The sequence below is a fragment of the Plectropomus leopardus genome, chromosome 15 (genome assembly GCF_026936395.1).
Source record: "Plectropomus leopardus strain MGB_pleo_1.0 chromosome 15, ASM2693639v1, whole genome shotgun sequence".
NCBI lineage: Eukaryota > Metazoa > Chordata > Actinopteri > Perciformes > Serranidae > Plectropomus > Plectropomus leopardus.
Window position 1 is genome coordinate 18338925 of NC_142190.1, and position 12657 is coordinate 18351581.

Sequence of the window (12657 nt, forward strand, 5' to 3'; positions counted from 1 at the left end):
GAATGAATAATGGAAAGTCCTCCATAAAGTGTCACACTCTTTACAGGTAACTTCCCACATGAGGTATTTACACATTTGTTATTTCTACAAAGAACATTTTGTTCACAAACCCAATTTGTCCATGTGACTTTTCATTTATGAAACAGATTGTTTTTTCTCCCCTTTATTTCATCTAATGTCTCTCTTTCCACTTAAATGAAGGTTTCATTACACTTTTGCTTTCTTGTTCTTAAGAACTCCCATGACCATTTTCCAGGCCACCTGTTTCAGTTATCACACACCGTAACACACCGTCATGTGCTCTCAACACTTGAGCCTCTCCAGTTCCCTTTCCAAGTAGTTTCTTTCTGTGTGGTTGTCCCTGACTTCCTCCACAATGGTCAGTATGGGCAAAATGTTTACAATGGAATATAGTATTGTATGAATTGCACTTTTGTCCTTAGCTATTGTCATCTTCCACATGACTGCGTGAATAGGGCTGAACAAAAATGATCAAGAGTCAGATGGGAAACTGTGTGATGGGTGAAGAAATAATGTTCATCTGTCCCACTGCCTCTTATTTACTAGTACGGAGTTTCCAGCTGATGGAATTAATCATGATCTACTTCATCAAACCTCATATTGTCAGGTAATAAAATAAATCACACACTGATCCTTACCCCTGTCTCTCTCTCTCTCTCTCTCTTTGACACAGACGCAGGCATACAGGCGGCAGTTCCTCTTCTGGGGTTTTTACCTTCTGCTTTGGTCGCACATAAATACAGTGACAGTATGCTGAGTTCAAACAGACAAACTCAACACACGCTGGCATCATTATCAGATCACCTGTCAGTACTGAAGATTTTGGATCAAGTTCAGTTTTCAAGGTAAGTTGTCCTTGCTTTATTCATTTATTTAGATATTTATCCTAATATAGTGAGGTTAACATCTTTTTCCAATATTAGCCTCAAACTCTTTTAAAGATCCAGTGGGTTAGGATTCAGGGGCATCTATTGGTAAAAATTGAATATTATAATAATAATTATAACTATTAATTAAATTAGTTTATAATGAACCGTTGTGTTTGCATTATATTAAAAATGAGCTGTTTATATCTGCATACGGAGCAGGTTCTCTCCCACCGAGTCTTCCATGTTTCTACAGTTACAGTAGTGCAGAACGGACAAACCAGTCATGTTTTTCCATTTTCTCATCGGCCACTGTAGTTTACATACAGACTTGGCACGCAGGAAAAATTTCAGTTCTGCAACCTCACCGTTAGATGCCACTAAAATCCTGCACACTGGACCTTTAAGTTAGAATTTCAATGACAAAAATTGCCAGATTGATGATATGAATTTTTTTAACATTTTCAATTAAGGCGTAATTTGTTTCTTTCACAAGCTATTTGACCTTTTGACACGTGGCAAATTGAGCCTGCTCTACCACATGAGCCACTAGACGCCCCAGCCTTTTAAGTCTTAAGCAAATATATCTTCCCCTGCTTATACACAGACTTTAAATGAATGCTTGGTTATAAATTAATTCTACAAGTTTTCACCATAAAAGTGAATAAGTGCTCTTAACTTGACAGTCCCTGTACTTCACTCACCTATTGTCTTTTCTTCCAGATGCGTGCTTTGTTCCTTATGGTCCTGTATGCTGGACTGTGCTATGCCAGCGCTGTCACAGACAAAGACAATGTAGAGATTCTGATGGATAATGGTTGGTAACGCCTCCTGTCTCTATGGATATTTCTCTTCCTTTCCATTTGTCTCTTCATCTTCAACTGTTGATTCAAGCAAGTCTGTGTTTATGAGTTTGTTTCTCATTTGATTTAACTAGTTCTGGTCCTGAGGGTGCCTGATGATCAGAGCACCAGGGAGTATGTTCAACTGAGCTGTGGAGAAGCCTATGAAAACCAGCCTGTGGTTTGGAAGAAAAACGGTAATAAAACTGACGAGAATACGAGTAGTGATACCACTTCTACCACATGCTACTTCTAATAGTGCCTGTGCAAGTATACTAGATGCGATACGATACGATACGAAGCAATATGATACGATACGATATGATATGATACGATATGATAGAATATGAATGAATTGTGAAAAACTGATTACATTTTATGCAAAAAGTGGCAATATTTCTCTGTTTTTATGACATTTTAAAGCGTCATTGTTGACCACTGTCTGTGTCTCAGGCGAAGAGCTCGAGCCAGCTCTGCAGGGGAACCAAGTCAAGGTCCTGGTGGAGGAGATGAATGGAGGAAACTACACTTGTCACCGCGGTCCAGATGGGGAATACCTCAACCACACTGTGATCCTGGTCCAACTTGACCCAGACAACAGGACTGTCATACTGGAAGAAAAAGATGGTAAAAAATAGACAGAAAAAGAATGAGACAACACGATCACAAGAAAGGCACCAGAGGGGAGGAAACACTAAAAGAGAAAGAATTCATGGTTTTACTTTGATATAATTGCTGTAACATAAACAAACCACACCAAGGTTGACACATGGGCAGGCTTACTGTCACATCCATCACCACAATGTTTGTGCAGGTCACAAACTTGTTGCTTCTAGTCCACACAAGTATCTTGTTTCCTGGGTTAAAAAAGCTTTTTCTCTCTTGCTTTACTAAAGAAATGACAACATCTTCAAAAAGTTCTTCTCTCATAGATCTTTTGCCACCTCTCACAAATTGCAAGAAGCTGTGAAGCTTAAAAAGCTTTGGAACTGTTTGTACTGATAAACATTATCCTGTCTCCTGTTTTGTGCCATAAGGCGACACTTTTGTATGCCTGATTTGATGGAACAAAATGTGAAATGTAGTGAAGAGGCTGGTATGAAAAGGGTTGTCTGGCTTGTTTGCAGTTTATCATTAATGTCCTGAAATTGACTTTGCAATGATTTACTGATGTTTAAATGCTGGGGCCTTCAAAAGAAAGTGCTTTAAAACACAAAAGCTAGAGATAAACTGCTGTCAATGCTCACCATGTTTCTGTTCCTCCAGGTCACATCCACTGTTCTGCACCCAACTATAAAGGCTCCTTTCACTGCACCTGGAAAAGAACAAGGTCCAGATCCAACGCCGCTGTGCTCCTGGTGAAGGCAGAACGGTGAGGACAAAATATAGTCTCTCACACAACACTTATCCTACTCATTTAACCTTTTAGGGTCCTCACTAAGAAAAACAAAAGACAATGGATTTTCTTTTTTTAATATCCTTAGGGTGATAATAACAAACAGACCCCAAATGGCTGAGATGTCACATTATGGTATTTGTAAAACAGAGAGGAAAAAAAACATGTACTGTAACAATACTTGTAATATGTTAGTACACCAACATATATTAACTTGTGACCATGGAATTAGTCGTATTACCTTTACTAATATTATTTTCATGTATGTATTCAAGATTTTTACCATTGTGCTACTTTGAAGACATCTCAGAAATGGTGAAAAAAAATCATACTGATGCAATTTCTTTCATCAAATATGTAACGGAATAGCATTTGAAATATGATATAAAAACATGAATACTGATTCTTTTAATATTTCATAAAAATTATACATTTAATGTCTTAGCATCACTACCTTCACCATAATATGACAATTCAACTGTCTCATCGAGCATGTCTTTAGAAGAAAAACAAAGTCATACTTACAAACTTACTTCAGCATATATATAAAGGATGGCATTAAATGTATCACTTGTATCACAACAATGAATGATCAGAAAGCTTATTTCTTATTTTGTAGCAAATAATCAATGGTGGAGCATGTTTAAAAAAATGAGCCTTATTATATCTTTATTTTTTGTTGTTGTTTAAAGTTACATAAATCTGTTCAATAAGACCTCTGAAACTATAACATGCCAAATAAACATGCTTACCCTTGAAAAGCCCACCACACTTGAGTTCGAATTCATTGTTCATTATAGTGACTCAAAATGTGCTCTTACCAAACAGTTGAGCAAAATGTTACAGTGTTTTAGATCAGAAGGAGATTCGGCATCCTGTTCTAGATAGTACTGTACCAACCAGTATGTCTTCAATCTAGTAATTCAGAGAAGATTTCCTGTGAGCTGGATGCTGATGGATCAGGGATTCTCTGCCAGGATGCCAGCTGCCCATACAGAGAGGAACAACACCAGATCTCCCTCACCATCTACATACACAGTGACTCTCGCCTCGAGGCATACACAAAGGCTTTCTACCTGAGAGAGATTGGTAAGTGAATGCTTTGGTTTTCTTTTTTGTTAGTTAGGATTATGTGGCCTTATTTTCATCTATCCACCCTTATAACCTTGTGTCTTGTCTTTACCTACTGTTGCAATCCTGCCAAATTCTCCTCACTATGCTGTTTCTCCCTCCTCCCCTTAAATAGTGAAGCCAGATGCACTCCCTAACCTGCACATCAGTAACGGGAAGGTTTTCAGCTGGAGCTACCCTGACTCCTGGGAGAGGCCCTGCACCTATTTTGGCCTGCAGTTCCAGGTCAAGGTGGTCCAAAAAGGACTTTCCTGTCACAGTGACGCCCTCATACTGGTAATCAATACATGCATGATGTAGATCAGATTCACAGTTAGTAACTGTAAAAATGCATTTGCTTCCAGTTAAAACATGTTTCTGTGTCTTTAATGTGTCATAACTTCTTTTGTGCAGCTAACCATGACTCAGGAAACCAAGTACGAAGTCAACATCAAATCCAATAAGTATGTTTTCTGTGTGCGAGCTCAGGACAAACACACCAGCGGGCCATTTAGCCACTGGAGCCACTGCACGTAAGTATATTATTGGACTATTGAGGGTAAATTGCGTTTTGACTGTGAAAAGACACAAGTTGCATGAGAAATTATAATAGTGCCAAGTCATGCTGCCAACATCTATCTGATCCATTTTTTTTTATATCAACCTGTCTTGTCTGCAGAGTGGATAAAAATAAGGTGGACTGCAATAAACCGTAATCATAAAAGAAGGAAGGACACAAGAATGCAAGAAAACATTTTTCAAACTCCCATCACTTTTAAAGCAATGCAAAAAAAGTGGCACTGTGCTTTTGGAGTGAATGTCTACTTGTACAGTATTTATTGATCTCTCATTTAAGTTCTCTCTATGAAATTGCAGTATATTGTTAAAACTGTTTGTGATGTGATTGAAACAAATGAGTCATTCCTTAATGCCCCTTATTTATAACAATCCTTGCAGAATTGTTGCTAAAATGTTTCACATAATAAATTGATGAACATATTAACTGACTGCTTTTTGTATATGTCAGATGTATTTCAAATACTGTGGCAATAATTGCAATGATATTCAGTGACTTCTCATTTTCAAATGACTTCAGGAATGATGAACAATACAGACAATTTAGGTACAAAAAAGGGTTTTATTGTCATATTTACAGCCAGGATGTTAGGGACGTGATGAGGAAAACACAAGAAGGCAGATCTCAAGAAATCATTTCAAGAAATTAAAGGAAGCTGAATATCCAAGAGAGCTGTAAACCTGACAAAACCTGAAAGAAAAAAAAGTTCACATCCCTGATGTTTCCAAGCACTTCAGGTGCTACTTGCTCATAAGATGGGACACACCTTCCCCTGAAACTTCCCCTTCTTCATCCATAATTTATAATTAACGTTGACAATAAGTGCAGACATCATATCTCTAATGAAGCAGCTACAGGGAAAAAAACCCCAAAAAGAAACAACAGAAAGCGCACATTTTGTGCTGTCAGTTTCTTTCATTCCCAACTTTGTTCATCAACATTTGAATTTCCCTAAACAGTTCAATAAAGGCTCTAAACAAAACACATACTAATATATTCTGCATCCCAATAAAAATAAAACCGATCCTTTGCTTGTAACTGAGATTGTGCATCCAGCAACAGAGCTGGAACAGAAAAACAAAACATCTCTGGGCAAAAGAAGCACACGTACCCATCCACCCATGAAAAACTGTCCGCCTGTGTGCCCATAGTATGTACAGTACATGTACGACCTCCTCCAGCCCACAGGCCTGTGTCCGCTGACCCCTGCATACAACATGTTTTACATCAAAACACGCACATGGCTGTCGATTGTTTTGATGAAAGCATTTTTGCTACAACCTGTCTTATCTCAGCAGCTGTTAGTGTTACAGTAGCTTTGAGGATTATTGCATATTATTTATTACATGTCAAATTGTGTAATGCTCAAAGACACATTTTGCGGTTCCAATTTTCCACTTCAGTTCTTCACTTCAGCGTGGGGGGACGCCACTTATTGCTCTTAACCATAGTGAAATAAAATTTGTGTCTATTGTCACTTGCTTGGTAGAGCAGAGCGCCTTGATGGTCGGAGCAAAGTATGCCTACTATTTAGTAAAAGACAAACAATTTCACACTATCTGTAATGTGAAAACACTGTAAACCCCACACATCTCAAATATTTCCAGGTACTATTTCACAGTGGGCCTCAGGATGTATTCTAGACACCTGACTGAAGTAACTATGTAGAGGTTTGTGGGTCATGGTGGCTCGTGGCATGCGGCCTCAAACCCAGGAGAACACAGGTGTATTTTACGATTACCACACAGACGGGTGGTAACTGCTGTTATTATTGTAATAAATGCAAAAAACAATGTGTGAGATTTGGGACAGAACATGCAAATATATAAATTGGGAAGCCCATTCCAGTCCTGAGCTTTTGAGTGTTGGTGGCTGCAGGGTTAGTGTGGGTTTTGTAGTAAGGTTTGTAATAAAGGGCTTGTAACAGCCAAGTTTGTGTGTGACAGAGCTGGATGATGGGATGGCAGCGTCCAGCCCAAGTCTTTGCTTAGGATGTAGTCCCTCCTCAATGGTGCTGCTGCCTCTTAGATAGGTACCTACACACATACACACACACAGTACATATAACAGTGATGTACTTGTTTCATATTTCACATATATTTTGCTGTTTTTTTTTATCAATTTTAGACAATGTGTATGTTCTTGGATGTGTGTTTTGAAGTTGGTATGTTTGTTTTCATTATTATTTTGTTGTATATAGAGGTTCTAACAGGTGCTACAAGCATGTGTTATGATGTTACTACTAGGCCGTTTTCCTTATTACTGTTTAGCATGTGTGTGCCTACCTCTCCCAGTGTTTGTGGTTGAGTCCACTGAAGTCCTCAAGCTTGGCGATTTCTTTGAGGTACTGAGCCAGTTTATACAGCTCCCTGTCCTTCTCTCTGTTAAGATGGGCCTTCATGAATGGCCGGATCTAACACACACACACACACACACACACAAAATAAGACTTGGCAAAATGTGTGCATAATGCTGACAATGATGAGATAAGAAAGAAGGTCAAAATAACAATGTTGATTGTGACTGCCTACCTTTAGTCCGTTCTGTGGGTTCATGAGGAAGTTTCGTCCTATGTCGTCAAACATAATGGTGTTCTTTCTGTTGTAAAATTCTCCATACTTCCCCCATATCACACCCAGCGGCTTCACCTGGACACGTGGATACAGCACAAATAAGGGCACAATCACTAATCGAGATGTCAACAAAAGAAAAACAGGCCCCAGGAGGCTTCACAACTACTAAATTTTAATACAAGTGCTTTGATCTGTTGTGAAATATTTGTTCACATCAGTCAAGTGTGTAACTGCAGTAGAGAAACAGGCTAATATGTTCATTCATCACAAGCTCTGTGTGTACCAACCTCCACAACTCCTCTTTTTGGGGTGTGTACTGTGATCATTGCTGCACTGTCCAACATAAATGTGATCTTGTAGTTAGGGTTGTCTGTCACTCCCAGCTCCTACACACACAGGTAGACACAAATGCATGCAAAGACACACACACACACACACACACACACACACACACACACACACACACACACACACACACACACACACACACACACACAGGCAGTAGTGTTATCTCCTATTTCCCCTCTACACCCAAATACTGTGGTTTAGCTTGATTAACACTGCCACCTTTAGGCATAAAAGGGTAGAGTACAGTAATAGAAGCAATATTGCAGATAAAGCAACAACAACAAAACAACACAATAAATGAATTTCTTACTTTCATTTTGGCATCAATCCACTTCATACTTGTAGCAGCTGAGGAGAGAAAGCACATGTGTAAGAGGTCGATTCTACAGGCAGAGACTGCTGGATCCCAACACATAAAGGAAGTCAAATACAACACATGGCAATAAGATACGAACCAAGACGAAAAAGAAAATGAAACACTACATATTGCATTTTCGTAGAGATGCATTTTTTTCTCTCTCGATAAATGCGTGCAATTTAGTCCAATTTATACCTCAACAGAATACATCACCCCTAAACTGATCATTTGTATATAAACAATTTCATCCTGTGTTTCTCTGAATTTGTGAAGAAACGTCTTCATAAACAGTCTCAGTACTAAGCATACATATGGATAAATCACACTTTAATTTTCCTGCATGTTAAGAGTTTGCAAATGGATATTTTGATATAGTTTTGCTGTTGTTTAACGTGATCTCCCATGACTTTCGTTACATAAAGAGTTTCTCAGTTTATGGATTCCTCATTTGCAGTGGAGGCATGAGAAAAAAGCAACGTTTTCTTCCTGAATTATTCGTAACACTTTGTGAGTAATTGATAAACAAATGATCATCTGGAGGGGTAAAGTATTTGGATACATACACCAGATGACAATGTCATAGTCCTCATACGCTGTTGTCAGAAACTCGTGAAGGTATGGTCTCATCAGCTCCTGACCCGTTTCTGCACACGACTTGTGATCTAAACACACATAGGATGCAGACATCAATGCAAAGGGTCCTACATTAAACTAGCAACCAAAAGAATGACAAACAGTGGATTTACATTTTGCAAAGTATCCTGTTCTATTGAATAACATTACAAAGGGGTCAGCTAAAAACAGAATTTGTATCAATCTGTAAACATTTTATATTTGTTCGTAAAAGTGTCAACTCTGTGTCAACCTCTCTTAGATTAAACCTACGCAATGTATGCATGTGCACACATGTAGAGAAGATACAGTGGAGACACAGAATTAAAGTAAATGTTGTGTAATGTGCAGTTAGATGAAACACACAGTGTTTACTATTAGTATGCTATGATTTAACAGGCCGTACAGTCAGTGGTTTCCCCGTCATATTCTGAAGAAACAAATGTTGGTGTCACTATAACTCACCAAACAATGTGTAGTCCACATCCAGTACCAGAAGCCTCTTGCCTTCTCTGGGGGGGTTCATCTCTTCCACCTTATAGTCTTTTACTCTGCGGGCGATCTTAGCCAGGTTCTCCTCTCTTGAGACATAGAGCAGACACAGATGCATATATTTCCTAACGCCCTCTCACACATTTCTTCTTGATTCTACACAGAAACAGAAAAACTGCATAAAATATCGAACCTGTTCTCCACTTCAATGACCTCCTCCTCTATGTCAAAATCATTGACCACATCGTCATTCTCTGGGGGAGGGGCTAAAACCTCTTCCTACACAAAAAAAACACATACACATTTAGAGTAACCAAAGGGAGCAATGAACACAACAGCGTAAATAAGTAGGACTTGAGATTACAGAGAGTGAATCAGCCACCTGTCTCATATAAAAACATGACAACACTGTAGTTAACAGCTGGCAGGATCATCACTTAACCAGCCACTTACTGACCAGTTGATAGTTACTGGCCATAAGTTTCAAATAGCAAATACGAAAACATGCTGCTAATGTCACTCTTTTAATAAATACCATGTTATGTAAAACCCCAAATTAGCCGGTCACTGAGGCACATAGCAACAGAGCAACTAGTCCTCTAGTCATACAAATATCTTTGGAGGCAGTTAATGTTTCTGTCACCCTGCCACCTACCAGGCTCTCCTCTCTGGTGCCCATCATCATGATCTTAGTGTTAGGCTTCAGCTTCAGAGAGCCTAACTTCACCTCGTCCTCTGCAGGTTTACCTGGAAGATGGAATGAAAGGGAAAAAGAACAACTTAGAGAAGAGGGGGATTAATGTAGCTAAAAACTCCACATAAAATGGAAAATATTGCTAGAGTACTATCATGGGCAGAGAAAATTGACACTCAAGTAGGTGACAGATTGAGAAATTGATGTATTTGTTAAAACATCAGCGACTTAATACAGCAAAAGCCTGGGGAAATGTAGGGGTGGGTGAAGTTTCTTAATTTAAAAACATGCAAAGGTACAACAGGAATTAAAAAAGTCCCAATTTCTTGTCCACATGGTGTGGATATCATTTAGCATCGTCTACTCTAGTTCCACCAGAAGAAACACACCTGTGACCACTGATGCCCTCTCACCTTTGACCTTGAGTCCCAGTAGTTTCTGTCTCTCTGGCAGCACCCCAGTCAAGGTCTTAATGGACTGTTTCAGGTCCATCACTGTGTCCTCCTCAGACAGAGAACTGATGGAGTACTCCTGGCCTCCCCACTTTATGATCACTGATACTGACATGGCACACACGGACTCTTCACACACATAAACACACTCGGCTGCAGCTGGAGTTAGGTATGCACGCGCAAAAACGAGTGCACACACTTTCAAGCGAAACAACGTCCAGCTACAGCAACAAACATGCACACGCACACCTTGCAGAGAGATGAGAGAAGTTAACAGGAGAGCTGTCAGGATGCCACTGTAACTGGATGTAGCTTGAGCCAAACATAGGAAGTAGCTAATCGTGAAACACAAAGGGCAAAACATGACATCATTATTGTTAAGCATGTGTTGTTTCGGCTGGCTAATTCGAGACACAACGGCCAAATGCCACCTAATCAGAGCAGACACTTTTACAGTCCCTGATGTTGATATTTTTAGCATGAGATGGCTAACACTGGCTAGCAACAATGTAAACACGCGAGGTAACGAGCCAGCTGGCTAACATTAGCTGACTGAGCTTCACGGTTTGGGTATCCTTACCTGGCAGAGCAAGCTAACATGTAATGCTTTGCAAATACTGTCAAGTTTCGTCGGAAAGTTGAATGAATGAATCAAGTTTGCCGTTCAGTTTCATTCATCGAGCGGCGCAAACTCTGCTCTTCCGGGCACCCGAATCCTACCGGTAGTGACGTAGAGGTGAAAAAAAGCTTCGTTACCATAGCGACCATATTGATAATAGTTTCCTTTTACTTCTCCCTAAATGTCCTCTAGTAAAGACAAGACAAGAAAGCTTTAAACCACTTAATTCAACATTCAGTGATGTATATTTTATGCTTTTCTGTTATTGATCACAAATGTGTAACACTAAAGACACGTTTTTGTGTTTGCTCTTTTTACCCTCAGGTGGTTCCTGTAGTAATTAATTGAGAATTTTTATATCAAATGCATTTTGCATATATGTTATAGTCTATCTGACAATGACGCTGAGTTACAAATCTTGGCACCAAGTACACTAGATTAACAGCACACAAAGCATCACTAATACCTGGCATAATTTAATTGCTTTATTGTTTCTTTTTTAGCATGCACTCTAGACACCCTGGAAAGTAGCAACAATACAGTATTGTTGAGGTGAAATAAAATGATTTGAATAACAGTTATTGTATGTTGTTTATATAAATGTGTGTGGGCACTTAAAGATACCTCTGGTCCACTGAATGAGTTGGGGATCACAACAAGCAGATATGTTTCTTGGCACTTCATCTGTTCTGATAAAAAAAAAACAAAAAAAAACAAGCAACACAAAAAAAAACATTCATCTGACACATCCCCCAAAGTGCACTGTGACTCTATTGATTTCTAGCCAGTGGTGATCACTGTTGGATCCTGGTTAGAGACTGTTCATAAAGATGATGGAGTGGTGCAAAAACTGGTGAGCAATTTCAAATATTTTTAAGCAGTAGGGAGGGAGTTATGTTTATTTATTTGGCTTAGGGGAGGGACCTTCTACTTTAAATTTTTGTTTTTCAAAGAAATCTCACTATTTCTCATGGCCAGAAGCTGTAGTATATGGTTATTTATGGTGAAGGGAAACCACATTTTGCCCCAGTCCTTCAGGGAGGCTCAAGGAAAAACATCTGTAGCTCAGGAGATGGTCATTCATTTATTATTCATAACCCCTGTAAGGGGTCCCAGGGGGCTGGAGCCTATACCAGCTGACTTAAGGTGAGTAGCAGATACCCTGGACAGGTCGACAGACGTCAGACTATCACAAAGCTGATAAAGACAACCATTCACACTCACATTCACACCTATTGGCAATTTTGAGTCAACAATCAACCTAACATGCATGTCTTTAGACTGTGGAAGACCCATGCTGACACAGCAAGACAACGCCTTTTCACCTTCACCTTCCGACACTTAGTCTACATTACAAACAAATTAAAACAGGTATAATTTCACCAATACATGGAACATACCCCCACGTCCCTTGCTTGGAACATAACTACACTACAGCCTAGTGACCAGTGGTCAAATGTAACTAAGTAGCTACATTTACTGAAATACTATACTATATAAATCTGAGGTACTTGTACTTTATTTGAGCATTTTCTCTTCATGTCAATTTTTACTTTTACTCAACAACATTTAAGATGAAAACATTATACTTTTTACTCCACTATTTTATCTGAATGGTTCAGTTACTTTACAGATGAAGATTTTAGCATTTTGAAAAAAAGCATATGAAGAGTTTGTAAAATATGATGTTTTGCTAT

General features: G+C 39.0%; 2 protein-coding genes across 2 annotated transcripts; one reads left to right on the forward strand and one right to left on the reverse strand.

Moving 5' to 3' along the window:
* The first annotated feature begins 802 nt into the window (after positions 1–802).
* il12bb (interleukin 12B, b) lies at positions 803–5264 on the forward strand. Its single transcript, XM_042499962.2, has 9 exons — positions 803–866; positions 1611–1704; positions 1825–1926; positions 2183–2356; positions 2996–3101; positions 4045–4214; positions 4372–4532; positions 4650–4768; positions 4915–5264. The coding sequence occupies exons 2-9, from the start codon at positions 1611–1613 to the stop codon at positions 4949–4951; spliced, it is 963 nt and encodes a 320-aa protein (XP_042355896.2). The 5' UTR covers positions 803–866; the 3' UTR covers positions 4952–5264.
* Positions 5265–5353: 89 nt separating this feature from the next.
* Positions 5354–11056, reverse strand: ublcp1 (ubiquitin-like domain containing CTD phosphatase 1). The gene is made up of 11 exons (XM_042499963.2): positions 10922–11056; positions 10303–10590; positions 9851–9942; positions 9389–9474; positions 9169–9284; positions 8655–8753; positions 8044–8081; positions 7673–7771; positions 7344–7460; positions 7098–7225; positions 5354–6848 (listed from the first exon to the last, which is right to left on the reverse strand). The coding sequence occupies exons 2-11, from the start codon at positions 10454–10456 to the stop codon at positions 6818–6820; spliced, it is 960 nt and encodes a 319-aa protein (XP_042355897.1). The 5' UTR covers positions 10457–10590; positions 10922–11056; the 3' UTR covers positions 5354–6817.
* Between the last annotated feature and the right edge of the window lie 1601 nt (positions 11057–12657).

Bases quoted from the DNA above. Each gene is read 5' to 3' on its own strand.
- ublcp1 (XM_042499963.2), bottom strand. From the start codon at position 10,456: ATGTCAGTATCAGTGATCATAAAGTGGGGAGGCCAGGAGTACTCCATC. The intron at 8,754-9,168 runs GTGAGTTATAGT...ATGTGTGTTTAG, and splicing joins TGTGGACTACACATTGTTTG to ATCACAAGTCGTGTGCAGAA. The intron at 7,226-7,343 runs GTAGGCAGTCAC...TGTGTGTGTTAG, and splicing joins ACCCACAGAACGGACTAAAG to ATCCGGCCATTCATGAAGGC.
- il12bb (XM_042499962.2), top strand. From the start codon at position 1,611: ATGCGTGCTTTGTTCCTTATGGTCCTGTATGCTGGACTGTGCTATGCC. The intron at 1,705-1,824 runs GTTGGTAACGCC...TGATTTAACTAG, and splicing joins AGAGATTCTGATGGATAATG to TTCTGGTCCTGAGGGTGCCT. The intron at 3,102-4,044 runs GTGAGGACAAAA...TCTTCAATCTAG, and splicing joins CTCCTGGTGAAGGCAGAACG to TAATTCAGAGAAGATTTCCT.